The 20,214-nt window shown below is 40.9% G+C and overlaps 1 protein-coding gene across 5 annotated transcripts in view; it reads left to right on the forward strand.

The window, feature by feature from the left end:
* SH3KBP1 (SH3 domain containing kinase binding protein 1) overlaps positions 1 to 20,214 on the forward strand; it is a 342,961-nt gene that overhangs the window by 161,121 nt on the left and 161,626 nt on the right. For all 5 annotated transcript variants that reach the window (XM_084869578.1, XM_084869576.1, XM_084869580.1 and 2 more), the window contains one exon: positions 16,205 to 16,308. In XM_084869578.1, the coding sequence (XP_084725704.1) occupies positions 16,205 to 16,308 (104 nt within the window). The remainder of the gene's footprint in view (positions 1 to 16,204; positions 16,309 to 20,214) is intronic.

Genomic DNA, 20,214 nt, shown 5'->3' on the forward strand with positions numbered 1-20,214 from the left:
TGAGCCAGGAATGGAAATTGTGATTCTATTTTGTACATGTATTTACACTTTAAAAAGTACTTCACACTGTCCTCCTAAGCTTTGGCTTTAGAGCTCTGATCTTTCACAGAATTTGTGTACAATTCACAGTCAATGTTTAAGAGCCTCCTTTCCTCATTGTCTCTTTCCTTTCTTCCTTCTCTCTCCCCCTGGCTCCTGCTCCACCCCTCTCTCAGTGATGCCTTCCTCTTTAAGCCCCATCCCATTCTGAAACAGGTATGTGTATATACGTGCATATGTTATGTGTTTGTCATTAGCTCTTATTTACATCACGCAGGCTTGACAGGAATAACATGGATATTATTACAGAAACCATTCTGCAGTTTAACTATCAGTCTTTTATTAGAAAGGCTTATGCAGGGTGGTATTTCTCTTTTCTCACGCCCTACTATCCTCTCAGGTGGAGGTGTTTATAAATTTAAAAATGACCAAACCTAGGTGGCAAGAAGGAAGAGAGAAAGAGAAGCGAGCATCAGTTGGGTGGTTCCACAGGATCAATTTCTTCTCCTTCCACATCTTCATAAATTATGAACTGTATCGATCTATTCATATTGATGTATGAACTCCTTCTATGAAAAGCCCAAGTTGAAGTGGAAAATGGAAAGTGATCATTTATTAGAGCTGACGAATGTCAGCTTTGTATAGAAACAAAACAAACAAAAGCACACGGGTCTGAATGGCCTCCCTTTCAATCTTTAGATTGCATATGGCCAGCGGCAGCCGGGCCTGGGTAACCAGCAGCATTTGATAGCAGTTGACAAATATCCTGTTGCTTTTCAGTGGCTTAGAGCCTGACTGGAAGTTTGTCAGGCTGGAAAACCATTGATATTCCTTTTTCTCCTTCATACTTCTGCCCAGGATGATTCAGAAACTGAGGAGTTATGGGACATACATATAAATGTCAGCTCTACCAGCCCGTAGCCATCTTAGGAAGATCATTTCACCCTTCGAAGCATCAGTTCCTTCATCTGCAGGTTGAAAGGTTGATAGAGAAGTTTTTAGTATTTTTTTTTTAGTCCTGGGATCCTTTCTAAAAGTTTTTGTTCCTTTGGGTGACAAATTCCTGTATCTTCATTAGCATATAACTGGTTCTACAGATTAGAGTCACGGTGCTATTTTTATATAGTCCTGCAAAGCATTTTAACCTGTTTACCCTCTTCTTGGCCATTAAACCTTTTGGAATGTTGGAAAGCATAAGGATTTCATTCTTCTCTTTAAAACCCTTTCCAGGATGCCCAGAAAGGAATATTGGGGTTTATTCTCATACTATCTGTAGCCCATTTCTCGCTCCTATATACTGCAAAGATTTGCTGAAGGAACCAGGTTCCCACCTGACCTGTAAGAAGCTTCTGGAGAGCTTTTAGAGTATTCTGGCTCTTAGCTGAGAAATCCCCAGGTGATTTTGTTGAGTAATGAAATCAAAACAGTGTTTCTGCCTTGGGTAAAACACCCATTCTCACTCACTGCCCAGCAGTGCAGCGTCTTTACTACACAGGGTTGGCTGGATGGTGAGATGCGGTTCACTTTACATTCAGCTCAGCATGCTGCAGCTTCCTAGCTCTCCCTAAGTTTTTTCATATCACCTCCATGTTTATTTCAATGAATGTGAGACACAACCATTCATGGTAAATTGGATTGCATTGCAAACTCTTGGTGCCAATCATATCCTGCCAACCTTGTTAGATGATGCCTAAAGACTGCTTATCTACATGGTGTGTTTCTTTGAACATGTTTAATATTTCAAAATGAAGTTTTAATAAAAATATATAAAGAGGAATGAAGAGAGACTTGAACAGATGCCTATACACCCATGTTCATAGCAACATTATTCACAGTAGGCAAAAGGTTGAAGCATCATTCAGCCTTAAAAAGGAAGAAATTCTGACTCATGTTACAAAATGGATGAACCTGAGAACATTATGCCAAGTGAAATAAGCCAATCACAAAAGAACAAATGCTGTATGATTGCTGTATAAGGCACCTAGAATAGTCAGATTCATAGAGACAGAAAGTAGCGGAGTGATTGCCAGAGGCTGGGGGCAGGGGAATGGTAAGTTTATGTTTAATGGGTATGGAGTTTCAGTTTGGAAAAAGATAAAAATTTTGACCATGGATGGTGGTGGTGGCTATACAATGATGAGAATGTGCTTAATGCCACTGAACTGTACACTTAAAGGTGGTTAAACTGTTAAATTTTATGTTATGTATGTTTTACTATAATTAAAAAGGGATCCAGAACAATATGTCAAATACCCTTCACCCTCTACCCACCATGAGCTAAGAAAATTTAAACACTAACAATTACAGTTGACATGTCATATGTTACCCTGTCTCAGTTACATTATGCGTTTTCTTTTTTTGAGAAGTCAAGGATGGCTTGGAAAAGAGAATTCTGTGTCAGGAGAGCTTTCTTTCTGCTTTATTTTCCATTTGTACTTGTTGCTAAAGATACACATACAGCAAGCAGGAGATGAACCTCTTCTTTAAAATTAGTGTTTTTGGAAACTTAAAAAAAAAAATCTGTCTAAAACGTTTGTTAGCCATTTGGGCCTTGGTGAACATGGAGAAACAGTCAGGAGAAATAACATTTAACTTCCCAGGAAAGAAGAATGATACAGTATATTTGCAACCTTTATCCTCATGGACTGTGAGTTTTAAACATTTTTGAGGACCTGCTGTGTGCCAAGCATTGAGTCAGTTATCAGTTGCCACAATAATGCTGCATAACAAGCAACCACTAAACCTCAGTGGCATAAGCATTTATTGCTTTGGAGTCGAGAGTCAGTTAGAAGCTAGCTAGGTGTCTTTTCTGATTTTGACTGAGCTTTCTCAATGTCTGGAGGTCAGCTGGCACTCCTCTTGAGCTCAGGTACATGCCTGGGGAGACTCAAATGCTCCAGCAGGCTAGTTTGAGCACATTTGCATGGCACTGTGAACATGCAACAGAGCCAGTAGGAACATCTGAGTTCTCTTGGGACTTGGACTCTACACTGGCACATGGCTACTTCCACTTCATTTGGTTTTCCAAAATAAGTCATATGCTGTGTGGATGGGTGGGTGGGGGAATGTACTTTGTCTTTAAAGGAGATACTGTGAAATCATGTGACAAAGGGCATGGATATGGTGGTGGTGGTGGGGAATCAGGGTGTAAATGTGGTCTGTGGTACACCTGACTGCGCATAGCATTGTAGTAAAGATATATAAGCCGTCTTCTAACAACCCTGAGAAGGTGGTAGTATTGTCCTCATTTTATAGTTGGAAAAAGTGAGGCCCAGAGAGTTCCTGTGACCTATCCAAGGCCACACTTCTAGTGAGTGGTGTAGTTTGGATTGGAACCCAGGTCTATCAGACATCTTCCTCTGTCCTGCCTCTGCTGATACCTCCCCCCATGTTGGGTTACTGTCTCTGCGAAAACACCCGCTTTGCCTCTGTGCCTCTGTATTTGCCCTCTCACTCCCACTCTTCCTCTTTCTCTGTTTTATTTTGCTGACTCCTCTTCTCCACCTTCTTGAATGCAAGCTATTTTATGCTTCTGTCTTTTGGCCTCTTCTACAGTGTCTACTCACTACTAGGCTCAGCCAATGTCTCAAAGTATACAAGCTCCTAAACCTAACCTCTGGGCTGGGCTGCCCTCCTTGTCTTTCTCACCCTGCACCCCCACTTGCAGATACTGTGCTGGTTAGTGGGCTCTTGGCTACAACTCACAGATACCCTGGTTTAACATGGCTTAGGTCGTAAAGAAATGTCTGTCTTGCACAACAAGCCAGGGGCCAGGCAAGCTCCTTGGGGCCCAGGTTTCTTCTCTCTCTGCACCACCTCTTGCTCAATTGGCTTCATGCTGTGGCCAGTTAGTGGGCTGATGGGATTCCCTGATTACAACCAGAGGGGAAAGGACAGGGGGCCTTCTTTTCTTTGAGATTCCCTGGGCAGACCCATCTTTGCCTCTTATTGTGCCACCCTACCTTATGGCTGCCTATCCATCCCTGAACCCATTCCTGGTCAGGTCTGGCCCAGATTAGATGTTCTGTGGTAGAAAGGCTGACGAGAGGGAATTGTTATGTCCTCAACTGTCCCCACATAGTTTAGCAGCAGTTTCTTCCACCTGTCAGACTCCTGCTGTTTCTCTTCTGCTTCCCAACCTTCAGTTCTTCTCATCAACCTTTCAGTGTCATTTGTAACTCCTCCTCCATATCCTTCATCATTTCCTTGTTTGTTGTCCTTTACCTTGTTTTTTTTATAATTAAAAAAATATCTTTTATTGATTTCAGAGAGGAAGGGAAAGGGAGAGAAAGATAGAAACATCAAAGATGAGAGATAATCACTGATTGGTTGCCTCCTGCTTGCCCTACACTGGGGATGGAGCTGAAACCCAGGCATGTGCCCTGACAAGGAACCGAACAGTGATCTCCTGGTTCATAGGTTGATGCTCAACCACTGAGCCATTCCAGCTGGGCCTCTTTCCCTTGTTTTTGAGATAATAGCTAAAGAACTGTTCTGGCTGAGCTCTGGGCTAGCTTTTAGTAATCCACAAGGAGGCCATCTCAGCTGCTGCCCACAGGAGTCTAGGAATGGAGTTTCAAAAAGTCCTGGTGGTGCCGAAGCCGGTTTGGCTCAGTGGTAGAGCATCGGTCTGTGGACTGAAAGGTCCTGGGTTTGATTCCGGTCAAGGGCATGTACATTGGTTGCGAGCACATCCCCGTTGGGGGGTGTGCAAGAGACAGCTGGTCGATGTTTCTCTCTCATCGACTTTTCTAGCTCTCTATCTCTCTCCCTTCCTCTCTGTAAAAAATCAATAAAATATATATTTTAAAAAAAAGTCCTGGTGGTGTGGGCAGGGTGAGGAGAATGGTTATGCATTGGCTGCTGTGGTGATAGAGGCACCTAAACTAACCCTGCCTCAAAAGCAGTTATAGGGAAGCTGTCTGGGAGAGGGTCACTTCTAAGCTAATTCAACTTTAGCAATGTTTCTTGCTCTTTCTTTAAAAAAAAAAAATCATTCCTGGTCTCTGATTTGGACCTTTTATTTCTCCTTGTATAGATTGGAGGTCCATAAACCATAATCCATAGGCCAAATTCTGTATTGTCTGTTTTTGTAAATAAAGTTTTATTGGCAACTAGCCACACCCATTTATTTGGATATTATCTATGCCTGCTTTTCCACTGCAACAGCAGAGTTAAGTAGTTGCCACCGAGACTGTATGGACCTCAAAGCCTATTCTCTGGCCCTTTCGGCAAGTTTGCCAAGTCCTGCTGCAGAAGAGTAGACAAACTCAATTCCTGCCCTTCAGGAGGTTTCATCCTGCAAAGGAAACTGACTTTATAATAAAGCCTGTTGAGGTGAAGATATTTAAATGCTGAAGCAAGTAGTGCAGACAAAAATCAGCCTTGTTGGAGAGATTCATGTGCATTTATTTCTCTTCTTTCTCCGCCACTGCTGTCCTTTCTCCACGAATGATTCTTCATTAATTTTCTTGCCTCAAGATTTCTAGATTGACACTTTCTAGATTTATAATTTCTAAATTTACACTTTTCATGACACTCGGTTCCCTCCCTCTGAGGGGAGAGTAAAGGTGCATATCAATTTGGAAAATGCAAAATCTGAAATGCCATTTTTAATGTACCTTTGCTACTCTCCCATGCTTACAAAGAAATAGGACTTGCTTGAGTAAATGAGAAATTCCTTTATTTGCTTGGAGCAAGGAGAAAAATGTATGCATCACTAACATTTAAAAAATATATATATTTTATTGATTTTTTACAGAGAGGAAGGGAAAGAAATAGAGAGCTAGAAACGTCAATGAGAGAGAAACATTGACCAGCTTCCTCTTGCACACCCCCTACTGTGGATGTGCCCACACCAATGTACATGCCCTTGACCGGAATCGAACCTGGGACCCTTCAGTCCACAGACCGACGCTCTACCACTGAGCCAAACCGGTTTCGGCTGCATCACTAACATTTTTGTTTAGAAAAAAGTCTGCTTAAAAATTTTCCCTTACAAGTACGCAGTCCCTTTGCATTGCTCATTCACCTAGACTAGGGGTGTCGAACTCAATCAGAGAAGGGGCCAAAATCTAAAATCCAGCCTAAATCGCGGGCTGAATGGTTTACTGAACAGTCATAAACTGACAATGTCATAAACTGACAGCGGAGTGCAGTGATGACAGCGTGGTGCGGGCCACATTGCAAGGCCTGGCGGGCTGGATTTGGCCCGCAGGCCTTGTGTTTGACACATGTGACCTAGACCATTGGTCGGCAAACCGCGGCTCGCGAGCCACTTGTGGCTCGGGAGCTGTGGTTTGCTGCTCTGTTGACTAATGAGTTTGTCAACCACTGACCTAGACACCTATCCTTTTCTGGAGGACACACCTCTAGAGGGGCCTTGGTGACAGAGCCATTTGCAGACCCTAGAGCAGTGGTTCTCAACCTTTCTAATGCCTTGACCCTTTAATACAGCTCCTCATGTTGTAGTGACCCCCAATCATAAAATTATTTTCGTTGCTACTTCATAACTGTAATTTTGCTACTGTTAATGAACCGTAATGTAAATATCTGCGTTTTCCGATGGTCTTAGGCTCTACAGCAGCGGTTCTTAACCTGTGGGTTCTCAACCACTAGCAGGATCATCTAAGACCATCAGAAAACACAGATATTTACATCGCGATTCATAACAGTAGCAAAATTACAGTTAAGTAGCAGCAACGAAAATAATTTTATGGTTGGGGGTCACCACAACATGAGGAGCTGTATTAAAGGGTCGCAGCATTAGGAAGGTTGAGAACCACTGCCTTAGAGGAAGTTAAGCCCACAGGAATGGGCTTTGTTGTCCCGATGATCAGGAAATCTCACACACAGTGAGACAGCTTTTTCTGTCACTGTGCTGTTTAGACCTCACTGCTCTTTTGTTTTTTATGTGAGTTGTACATTTCCTTATAGAATCACTCTGAGTGCTCTTAGGCTTATTATAAAAATAATACTTAGTGGAAAAAATTAAAGGAAAGTCATGGCATAAAGAATAGCATAAAATTCCTTCCCTTGGTCATACTCCCAGGAGCACTCCATACATGTATACTAGGGTGAACCATAAGAAATCGCAGAGATTCGACCACAAAAATGTCAATTTCAGATGGTACGATGTAATCTAAGTGATACAGACTATTGATATTTACGAAAATACAGATGGGATCATACTAATTACGCTGTATTGCAGTTAGTTCTGTTAGGTTGAAGAGAATCTTGGAAATGTGACAGTATTAGTTCCTTGGGAGTGACCCCACCTCTCATAGTCCATGAGTAGTAGATATCCCATGACTTGACCAACCATTTCTGTTCTCAAAGGACATTTAGGATGATTCCTGTGTTTCACTTTTCTGAATAATGTAGCAGTGAACATTATGCATATATCTTGGCACATGCCATGTAAGTTATCTGGAATAGAGCTTAGGAAAATTGGAATTGCATTTTTCTTGATTTAAAAAAAATGTTTTGAAGAATTTGTCGGCTGGCTCCACTCTCAGTTGGACTTACTAACCTCAGGGTCCTTCATCCTCTACTGACAGCACGAAGATGGGACCATAGTGGAAGTCAGGCCGCCTCTCTAGGCAAAACCTGTACAGTTATAAACATTGGTATAAACGTCCCTCCCTTCACAAAATATTTATGCACTCACCGCCCAGCAGGCTCTGGGGACATGCAGGCAAACAATGACAATGCAGTTATCTAGAAAGAATGTATATAAAGATATGTGGGTACACAGAAGCCCAAGTAACTTCTTTATCCCTGGCTGGGGGTTGGAGGGGATGGGCTTGGAGTGCATTCTAGAACTTTACCAACTAGCAAAGGGAGAAAAATGTAGGGCTTTATAAGAGGTGGGATGTAGAGGCAGTGGCAGGTGTCAACCTGCAAATGAGCTGTGCTGGCCTTTGTGCAAGGGAACATGGGCATTGAGCTCCGCTGAGCCAATGTGCCAGATGACAGAGTAGGGTTCTTGCCAGCCACTGACCCGGGTAATAAGAGGGCATTTGGCACGCAGCCTCCTGAATGCTGTGCCACACAACCATTCGTGGATCGGGACCTATTAAGTTGCCCAATGTGGTTCTATTGTCATTATGTGCTGATCCAAAACCCATAAAACATTCCAATGTGGTATCCAAATGTTATGTTTGCTGCTTTATTTTACATGTACAATCCCCTCTTGTACCTTTGTGTTCCCTTGCAAACCATAATCTTGAAAAGAGGGATTAAGAGTTAACTTTTTTTTTTTTTTAGAAAAGTTGCTGTTGAACCTGTTTGCCAGTCTCTTGAAGTGTGTGGACCCCTTCTCAGTGTAATATTTATTAATGAATAAAATCAAATCCATAGAACTACAAAGGAAACAAATTATACTGAAATACAGTTTTCAAAATGTTGCAAAAACATAGTAATACATATTCTTTATTGACTCATTAATAGCAAGATCCAGCACTGGGTCTAGAAGTTATCATAATTTTGAAATAGGGATGAGTGTAAAATGATATTTTAAGATAACTACCACGACCATGATGTGCAATGAAAATAACCATCCCTGTGATGGGAAATATATAAAATCCACAGGTGATGCTAATACCAGTGTCATTTGTTGCCTATGTGTACAGTGGAAAGAAAGGCCAGATTTTAGTGAGAGGACAGTAAAAATAAAGATATAATTTCCTTTCCATCTAAGTTTAGATCCCCTGAATTCTATCCAGGAACTCCAGTTAAGAGCTTCTGCTTTTATTTTATTTTATTTTATTTTATTTTATTTTATTTTATTTCTATATTTTTATTGACTTCAGAGTAGAAGTGAGAGGGAGAGAGAGATAGAAATATCAATGATGAGAGAGAATCATTGATTGGCTGCCTCCTGCACGCCCCACACTGGGGATCAAGCCTGCAACCCAGGAATGTGCCCTTGACCATAATTGAACCCTGGACCCTTTAGTCTGCAGGCCGACATCCCCAGTGTGGGGTGTGTAGAAGGCAACTGATCAATGATTCTCTCATCATTGATGTTTCTGTCTCTGTCTCTCCCTCTCCCTTCTCCTCTAAAATAAGTAAAAATATATTTTAAAAAATAATAGGTAAGAGAAATGGACCCCAGATGAGGGTCTTTAGGATATTTCTAGACCCTTGTCACAAGTCCTAATATGCATGTGCTAACATGCACCCCATCCTCTTTCCTCTTCTTCTTCCCTCCATACTTCTCCCTTAATGGTAAAAGTTAGGAGTCTGATAGGTCCATTTGTCAGCAGCAAAGTTTGAGAATGCCTTTAAAAATAGATATGTTAGAGGGAATATGTTTAATAGAAGGGAGAAATATTATTTATGCTCAACAAATAACTTATATTTAGAATCTTCCTTCAGTTTTTCCTTTGAAATTCTGTATTCTCATTTCACTTGAATGACTCTGCATGGAGTATTTAAAAGTAGATCAAACAAAACTCTATAAATATGTCGAGTTCTTTTGGGCATTTTGCCCAAGTCAGCCTTGCTGAAGCAGAAAAAAGCAATGAGCTTTATGGATCAGATTTTCTCCTCTGAACATCCAGACTGCCTCCCCAGAGAGATGGTGGCCTGGGCCAGGGGAGTCAGACAGGGACACTTTGGAGAAATGTCCCCAGGAGAAGTGTTCTGCTGTGGGTCAGGTCACTTGGATTAAGGGCATGTTGAAAGGCCAAAACCAACCCCTGGGCCCAGCCTAAGAAAAGGGGAAAGCAGAAGGCCATTTATACATATGGCTGGCTTTGTTGTTCAGTGTGGTTCCTTTATCTCTCTCTGATGGAAAGAGAAGTCTGGTGAAAAGAATACTGGTTGAACTGGTATAATTAACAAAGCCACCTTTTCACATATTCATAAATGTAAAGACAATTGGAAAAAAGGGAGGAGTCATGGGGCAGCAAGCCTCTCAGCAAAGTAGGTCTGTCCCCAGCATTCCAATTTTATACTTGAAAAAACTGGGGAAAGAGCCATGAAGTAGGCCACATGAGGTGATCACAATGCCGGGACCACTGGCTCACCTGTCTCTGCATGTCATGAGGTCCAGGATTCTCTCTGTGCTATCAACATGGACCACATGTTATGATCTGTATATTCAGAGTGTGTGTGTCCTTCCACACAGCCAATTCACACCCCATTTTTATAACACGGTTGAGGTGGAGGACAGCATGGTTGGAGGAGTTCTTCATGCTCATGACACCAAAACGATATATGTGGCATCTAAGGAAACATCTGGTGACAGTGTTAACATTGAAAATATCCATTTGCTGCTTCTCTTTGTGGAAACTCGGTTTATTGAGTGGATGGCCCCTTTCTGTATTGCACTGGTAGCAGAAACTCAATATTTGGGGTCATATGTTAATGGACTGACTTTAAGATTGTTTTCAATGGTTTCTTTAAATGGGACATTAGACTCTGAAGTTTCTTGGACTGAGGAAGGACTAGATCAGGGATTTGTGACCCTTCCATTGTTTCTACACATGTGGCACTTAGGCTCACAGATGGATTGAGAGTGGGCATTTGTCATAAAGTAGCATCCACATAACCATCGTGAGGCATATGTGGGTGATGGCAAATAAGTCACATTTGTTTGTTTTTTTGTCTTGATTTTTTTTATTTATTGATTTGAGAGGGACAGACATCAGTTTGTTGTTCCACTTATTTATGCATTTATTGGTTGATTTTTTTAATCCTCACCTTAGGGCATGCCCAGATGGAGGAAGGAGGGAATGAGGGAGAGAGAGAGAGGGAGAGAGAAACATTTACTGCTTGCCTCCTGCATACGTTCTGACCAGGGATCAAACCCAAAACCTAGGTATGTGCTCTGACTGGGAATTAAATCCACCACCTTTTTGTGTACAGGATGATATTCTAACCAACTGAGCCACCCAGCCAGGGCTCATTGGTTGATTCTTATATGTGCCCTGACCAGAGATCAAACCCGCAAACTTGGCATATTAGGATGATGCTCTAACCAACTGAGCTATCTTGCCAGGGCTCACAAAAGTGTGCATGAAAGAGTTGAAAGGTGTCAGAGCTGAAAGTGTGGAGAAAAACACATACATTGACACTCAGAGATAATTGAAATACACTGGGATGAAGACAGAGCTGGAGAAAAATAGTGGTTTTTAGGGGAACCCAGAGAAAGGGCCCTTGTGGCTGAGCATAGGTGCATGTTTGAATGAGTGAGTGTGAGTGAGCTCCAATGGACACAGGGCTCCTCCACTGCCAGGAAGGACATGGATGCCTGGGCTGTGTGGTCTGAGGAGTCAGTCTAGGGACAATGATCCTGGGTTGGTAACTGGGAGAATATTGTGGGGCTCCTTGGGGATCTTTAACAGTGTCTCATCAGAATAATTAGTGTGGGCTACAGGTGTGGAGCTTTTTCTGGGCTCACACTTCCCACTGTCTTTATGGACCATCCAGAGTCAGTTCAGAGCCCTTTTGTCATTTAGCTTGTGACAACTACCTTTCTGCCTTATTCTATTCGTATTTATTTACTTGGAAAATAGGGCTAACTTTACTATTAATGTCATAAAAATGTGATCAGAAGGATGTTTCATAATAGAAAATAATTATTTTAATAGGTGACTGTAATGTTTTAAAAATTGTGGGTTACACGCCTTTTGTAAAAACAAATTTTTGTGCAGAAACATTTAAATGAGTATTTACACTCTCCCAACCCTTTTTCCAAAAATACCACTGTTACATTGAAATGTACTCTTCCATACCATTTTCTGTGCTAATACAAGTATGTTTGGGCATACATACCATTGCTCTCATTCACTTAATGATATCAGGCCGTCACATATTAGTTGAATGTTGAATGAATCCTCTTATTCTTTTATAAATATTTGTTGAATGCATACTCTATGCTAGGTTATGGGTGATCAGTAGTAAATAGGAGTCCATGGTGGAGGTTATAGAATGAGGATGTGTGTGTGTTTACAATGTTGGGCTTATATTGTACATATTATGTGACTTGGTCTTTGAACTTATCGACATCTTTTACATGTTAGTACACATAGAGCTGCTTGCTCTATTTAATGGTTGTTTCATTTTCTACATGATTTATGTATCCTTTACTTCCTAGTGGCTATTTTCAGGATGTTTCCTGTGTAGATCTCTGTGCATGTATACATTTGCTGTTAGAAACAGTGCTGCCCTGAACAGTTGCATACATATAGCTTTGCCTCCTTAAAAACAAGTCTTTTCTATCTTTTAAGAGGATTAAATTTAAAATCAAATATACATAGTTTTTCATTCAGATATACAGGTTGTCCCAACAAATGTATGCACACCAAATGATTATAAAGTCAGTATTTATTAATATACAGTTCATTTTTTAAATTTAAAAGAATCTATAGAAATGAATAATATTTTTAATGCCTATTTTCAAACTGATGACCATTCTGGTCCAGGCACCACTGACAACATGAAACAATGGAATCGCAAACATCAAGAATCATTTTGTGCACTATTTATGTGCACAATCATTTGATATGTATTAACTTTATCTTGTACATATCTCCGTTAAAAAGAGTAGTGGCACTTTAGGATAAATTTTCTTTGTTCAAAGCTTAGTTTGGATTCACCCATTATTTCAAATCAGTTAAACCTGAAAAGGAGTGAAAATTAAGTGGAGTTATCAGCTGTTAATAGTGTCTGTACATTTTGGGGGGACACCCTATATGTGTTGTCTACCCACTTCTTTGAGGAAAGTCAAGACTGGCTTTCCATCAATGAAATGCCAAGAGAGGAAAAAAATGGAAAATGACATCAAGAGCTTCCTTAAGAAGGAAGCAACTGAAATGCAGCGTCTCCACATCAACAGCCCCCCTGAAGTGGGCTTTAGGTTGGGTAGAACTGGAAAACAAGATTGAAACTGATATGTAGAAATGGAGGCCTGGAAGAGCAGCAGTCCAGGGGTTTGACAGTTATCTGTGAGGAGAAAGCACTGGTGAAGACCTAAAGCTATGTTATATAGTGTGGCAGAAAGCAGTTAAGTGCAGATCACAGAGAATTTGGGACAATATTGGAGGTGAATTGGTTTATCCAGCATTGAAGGGAGAGCTCTGAACTCAGGCCAAGGACATACTGCCACTTACTAGCTTGGTAACCTCGGGTAAGTCACCAAGCCCCAATTCCCACTTTTGCAAAAACGATTGTTCATTCAGGCTCCTTTCTTTTTCTTTAGAACTTACGTATTTGTCAGGATGTGCTAAGAGTGATGGGTATCCGAAGTGCTTTAGAGAAGATGGAAGCTATCCCAGTGCCAGAGGGAGTAGCTGTTTCTGCTTGGGGTCTGATTAGGTGGCTGTTACCACAGCAACCTCTGGATGCCTCCTGTAAAAACTCACCTTTCTTTCCTTTTCTTTTCTTCTTTTTAAAATCATCATCCCAGGATATTGTTTTCCTTTGATTATTTTAGAGATATTGGAAAGAAGGGAGGGAAGAGAAAAGGAGGAAGGGAGAGAGAAAGAAAGAAAGAAAGAGAGAGAAACGATGTGAGAGAGACATATCAATCAGTTGCCCTGACCAGAGCTGGAGATCTAACCTGCGACCCAGGTACATGTCCTTGACCAGGAATTGAACCCACAACCATTCAGTATACGGGCCAACATTGAGCCATGCCAGTCAGGGCAGGGATCACTTTTCTTAATCCTATATGTTGGCAGTATGCCTCATAAAACTTTATGCCACTAATTGAATAGCCTTCTTGGAGGCTTTTTCAGAAATATTGACTAGTCTGGCAGAGTAAATGTATGATTCTTTCTAATACCAAACAAAGCTTTATAGAAGTCTGACGCAAAGATTTGGTTCTAGAGAAATCTGATCATTTTGTTCCAGGTCTGGAATCTACTAGCTTAGTCTTTTCTTGAAGAATATATCACTCTCTTGCCTAAACCGGTTTGGCTCAGTGGATAGAGCATCTGCCTGCGGTCTGAAGGGTCCCAGGTTTGATTCAGGTCAAGGGCATGTACATTGGTTGCAGGCACATCCCCGGTGGTAGTGTACAGAAGGCAGCTGGTCGATGTTTCTCTCTCATCGATATTCCTAGCTCTCTATCCCTCTCCCTTCCTTCTGTAAAAAAAAATCAATAAAATATATTTTAAAAAAAATATCACTCTCTCTTTTGCCATTGGGTTAGATGCTACTTTTTACAGAGGTTTTTGTGAATATTGAACTTGCATACAACTGTAAGTTTTGTGAGTTCAGCTAACAGTAGGTCTTTAGATGTTATTTTAAGTCAGTTCAGTCAGGAATTTGGTGACTTCTGTGGTTATGAGTGTTGGGTTCCAGACATTTGTCATGTTTGGGTGTTTTTTGTTGTTGTTTGTTTTTGTTTTTTTGTATTCAGATTTTTTATCTACAGAGTTTTCTTTTAACATAATATCTAGCAAATAAACCTCTTAAAGATTTACAGTAGAAATTCATCTTTAAGGGAGTACAAGAGTCACCAGGTCCAGGTTATGGGTGCCAGGATCACTTTGTCATCTAGACTTTCTTAGCTAGAATGAGAACTCTGTATCCTTTATGATGCATAGTGCTTGAGAGGTCATCTGTTGTGTTGGAAACCATGGAATAGTGGTGGAGTTCTTTGCACCAGAGTACCACACTTTCTGACTTGCTGCCGGGAAAAGCCAGGTGCGGTGGGTCCTCTGTCCATGGGAGAGCCTACTCGCCTGCTGACAATGCTGTTAGCACCTGGGAACTGGCCTGAACAAATCAGCGTTTGTTCTTATCAAGATCAGACAGCTTGCAATGTTGTACAAGGGGTGGAGTATATTCTTGTAGTTGCCAAAGATGTGATTAGACAAGATATTGATTCTGAACTTCTGCCCTCTTCCCTCTGTTCCACTCTGTTCTTCCTTAGTGAGGTTCAGGCAGAGAAAAATGGAACAGAAAGAACTAGGCCAGTGGCTTTTGAAAAATATTGATCAGTGAGCATATCAGATGTAGCACAGACCTTCCCTTTTGTATGATGTTCTGTGTGGGGCCCTTAGTATGGCCTATGATCACCCCTATAGGGATTTGCTTTCTCGGGGAGAAGATTAGAAAAGAAAAAGAGTTCCTGTGGACAGTGTCCAAAAATAATGTAAGCATTTCTAGATGTTTCCTTGAAGTTGATGATCCCTTTGGTTTTCTAGGCCATGTGGTGGCAGGAAGGAATGATGTGAGGTGGTTAGCTTTAAGAGACAAACTTCTGAGCAATGCTGGTCTCAGTTCCTCTCTCCCAGTCACCTGTGCCCAGCTTGGGTCCCCACTGCTGTCTGTCTCTCTGTCTCCCCGACTCCCCTACCTATCACACATACCATATGCATGATTTTTTTTTCCTCCCCACAATGCATATCTGTGGTGTGGATAGTTGTGTCTGTACTTGAACCAGCTCTCAATCAGGGAGGGCCTCCCAGTGGGGCCACATTGGGTGAGTGAGATGCTATAACCTTGAGTGTCTTCTGGTAAAGTGAAGTGTGGGCCTGGCTTTTATCTTGATTTGCCTGCCGATGGTTCTATGTAAGCATCCAGGGATCCTGTTAATGGATCCTCTGGGAACACAGGGAAGAGGACAGAAGTAGATTTGTTGAACCCCTGGGGGCGTTTGAAATGGCACCAAGAGCAGCCTGAAATCTAATTAGCCTCTGCTTATCAGGCCTGAGTTCCAGCATGTTGAAAGGGTGATGATTAGTGAGAAAAAGGCCAGGCTAGTTTATCTTTTCCTTTGCACATTGGGGAAAAATTTCCTCTGCCTTGCTAGCATTAGAAGCAGACCATTCTTTTTTATTCTACGACATCACATCGGCTTTCATTGAAAATCAACAGCAGCAAATACAAAGCCCCATCCCTGGAAAACCGTTTAAGGCAACACTGTGCTCCAGCGCTTCGGGGTGGGGTTTTTCCTTTTGCACCAACGGATTGGTTTCTCATGTCCATGCCTTTCTGACCCAGCAGCTTTTAAAAGACCGAGAAGCATTGCTCTGCTTTCTACTGCCTCTCTCTGAGAGAACAGGGCTGCCGTGCCTCTAGCCATGTCCCAGAGAGCATATTTGAGACAAGTCAGCTTAATTTGCCTGCATGCCTAGGAAGCCTCTTCTTCAAATCTCATTTCGAGACAAGTGCTCTATCTAAATATTTTGCTTTTCCCATTTAGGCGAGCGTCGGAGGCGCCGGTGCCAGGTGGCGTTCAGCTACCTGCCCCAGAATGATGATGAGCTGGAGCTGAAAGTTGGTGACATCATAGAGGTGGTAGGAGAGGTAAGTGTGCCAGGCAGGCAGGCGTGGTAGTTTTGAACGGGTTATCAGAACCAGCTCATGGCTGGCTGGCCTTTCCGTGGTGGATGTTAAAGCTCAGAGGGACCTTAGACATAATCTAGTTGAGTTTCTTCTCAGAGGAAAAGGTTTCTCAGAGATGGATGCTACCAATCCTGCTGGGGTCAGCTGTGAAGCCATTTAAAACCATTATCTTGCCAAAACTGGTTTGGCTCAGTGGATAGAGCGTCAGCCTGCAGACTCAAGGGTCCCGGGTTCGATTCTGGTCAAGGGAACGTACCTTGGTTGTGGGCACATCCCCAGTGGGGGTGTGCAGGAGGTGGCTGATCGATGTTTCTCTCTCAATGATGTTTCTGACTTTCTATCTCTCTCCCTTCCTCTCTGTAAAAAATCAATAATATATATATATATTTTAAAAAGAATAAAAAAACACACACCAGTGATGAGAGAGAATCGTTGATTGGCTGCCTCCTGCACGCCCCCTACTGGGGATTGAGCCAACAACCTGGGCATGTGCCCTGACCAGGAATTGAACCTCAGGGACCTTTCAGTCCGCAGGCTGATGCTCTATCCACTGAGCCAAACCGACTAGGGCTACACACTGCCCTGTTGGCTTATCACAAGCATTTTCTTTTTTAATAAATAGTTTTATTGATTTCAGAGAGGAAGGGAGAGGGAGAGAGAGATAGAAACATCAATGATGAGAGAGAATCCTTGATTGGCTGCCTCCTGCACACCCCACATTGGAGATCAAGTCCTCAACCCCGGGCGTGTGCTCTGACAGGGAATGGAACTGTGACCTCCTGGTTCAAAGGTTGACGTTCAACCACTGAGTAACACCCATTGGGTCCATTTTCTTTTGCAAATGAAGAATGAAGCTCAAAATACTCTAGAAGAGGCAGGGCTGAGTGTTGAAGCCAGGTCCACTTGGCTGGAGACCTTGTTCTTCCCACTGCACTGTTTCTTGTTCCTGTTTGGTCCTGGCTACTCAGAGACTGCCTTGCTGGCGAAGTGGCCCATCAGTGGCACAGGCTTCTCAGACTCCCTGGGAGGGTCTGGACTTTGGACTTAGAACCTGATCATTCATTCTGATTCAATGCATGTTATCTGTATATAGAAATACAGTTTTCTGATTGCTTTGGTTTCCTGAATGCCATTGGACTTTACAGAAACCCACGATTTACAAAAAAGGAAGCTAGAAGTCAAGGAGGATATTAAATGAACTATGATGTGGGTAGGGCTGATGCAAGCAGCCAGATTTCCTGACTCAAATACAAACATAAGGTGAGCATGTGTCAAAGCTTTATTTAACTCACTAATGAGAGGATCTGTAAGATGGTAAGGCTGATTCAAAAAGAATTGTGAAAAAGCAAAGTATTTATAATCACTGAAAGAGAAAATTCTTGATTAAGATTGCTAAGTTAGATGCAAAACTACGTAGTGTCCTACAGTTAAAGCTGTAACCTCTGAGGTCAAAATCAATCTATATGATCAGTAAAAATTTTCAAACTATAGAATCAATCAATCAATCAATCTATTGGTCAGTAAAAAAATTTTAGGGGATAAATCACTTACACCTCCGCTGGTCAAAATCTATTTTCATTGCCATGTGACAAGAATCATTTGCATTGCTTTCATTTTTCTACCAGTTAACATCCCCCACTAACAGTTGTAAACTAACCTCATGCATAGTACATAGTATGTCAAAAAAGATCCGTATCCCTGTATAATTAGTTAATAGGGTTCCCTGTGTGGCACTTGGAAGACATGCAGTAACCCCTTTGCCTATTTCCAAGTTTAGGATAATAATAAATTGTCATTCATTCATAATTTTTTATCCACAGTGCCAAGAAGGACACATAAGGAGATCTGTTGAAAGTTGAATGAGTGAAAAATGGGCTACAGAGTAGACTATTTATGCCAATGGTAGAAAGACAGATTTCTTAAGACTGAAGCCATGGGAGAAATTCCAGAGGGAACAAACCAACAACAGTGTGACTAATTTTTAAAAAAAGAGTTAAATTTTTGGTATGATTTGAAGTGAATTTAGCTAAACAAAGAGAACAATAAACGGAAAATTTTGCAATAAATTAGGTTGAAAAGTTATTTGTACCATCTGAAAATATATTAGGAAGCTGCTATAACAGTGATAAATGATAGATAAATCTTCCATAAACACAAATCCCCCATGGTTACATAAAAATCCTAACGATGAGAAAATGTTCCACCCTGCTATTAATTAAATAAATAAAAATGAACACAATCATGGGTCCCTGCTTTTGAAAATTCTAAGAAAATATTTAAAATATTTAGTGGTAAAATGTTGGCAATGCTTAGAAGTGGTGACTTTGTATATATTTATGAAGCTATTGAGCAAGGTATGTCAAGAGCCATAAAAATCTGAATTAATACACATTGACCCAGTAATCTTACTCTAAGGAATTTATCCACAGAAAATGGTTAACAGAAAGAAAAGTGAAATATGTTCTTTGCAGCAGTACACGTGATAATGAAAAATAATTAAGAAAGTGAGTAGTTATATGAATTGTTATATTATCCTGCTTAGAGATTGTGAAGCCATTAAGATGGCAAACACAGAGGCATTTAAATCTATATTTATGGCAATATTGTGGATTATAATTACCTGGTATATTCTGCTAACTTGCTAGCTCTTTAACAACAGGGATAATATAACAATTCACATAACTATTTTATCTATCTTTACATTCGCGGTTCCTGAAATAGTGCCTAAAACCTAATACATACCTTAATAAAGGCTTGATGATTAAAGTAAATTAATAAATGGAAATATGAAAATATTTTTGCAAAATAAATGAACAGATTAAAACACAAAATTGCATGTACAAGGATATAGTCATGTAAAATATAGCTCCATGCACATGACCAGAGACTGAAAGGGAACAAGAATGGAAAATAGTTCTGCCAAAGATGGTTTTTCCTTTAATGTTATAATAAAGTTTTTTTAAAAAATATGTATTTTTTATTGCTCACAGAGAGGAAGGGAGAGGGAAAGAGAGATAGAAACATCAATGATGAGAGAGAATCATTGCTGGATAGCTTCTGCACACCCCCTACTGGGGATTGAGCCTGCATTCCACGCATGTGTCCTGACCAGGAATCATACCATGACCTCCTGGTTCATAGGTCAATGCTCAACCACTGACCGGGAAAATGTTGTAATAATGTTTAACAAGATAAAGAAAATTATTAGTACATTTCTGGGAAGTATTACTCACACTCACCTATCTGTTGGCTGTAGGGTAAGCAAGCAATAATGGCGAAAGAAGAGTGATCACAGGGCTGTTACTCTCCTCACCTAGATGACCAAACTTCACCTGCACCCACAATCCCTGTCTTCTTTCCACTCACTGCTAGTTCAATGCTAGGCTTCATTCTGGGCTTTCTTCAAGTAGGAAGAAAAGAAAAATAGCTAAGTAGCCTATGCTATTTATGTAAAACAAAACATAAAGGTTGGCCTTTCAATCCATATTTTTAAAATTATATCATCAAAAATTAATTTCCCGGTTGTTCCAGTTACTTTGTAATATTGTGGATTTTGGGCCATAATCACTGTAAAATATAAAATCTGCCCCTTTCTCTTATAAAGGATGCTGTATAAATGCTAATGGATAGCTATTTTCTAATTCTGCTGAAAACTAAAAACAAAATACAGACCTACAATATCAGGGACTAATTGAGGCAAGACAATAGCAATAGCTTTGCAATATTATAGAATCAATCAATCTATTGGTCAGTAAAAATGTATTGTGTATGTATATATACATATCATTTGTTGTATTTTTATTGATTGGTTAATAGAATGATTCTACTGTATTGAAAAGTGATACATACCCAAATGCACATGCTATG

The sequence above is a fragment of the Pipistrellus hanaki genome, assembly GCF_964339955.1.
Source record: "Pipistrellus hanaki genome assembly, chromosome: X".
NCBI lineage: Eukaryota > Metazoa > Chordata > Mammalia > Chiroptera > Vespertilionidae > Pipistrellus > Pipistrellus hanaki.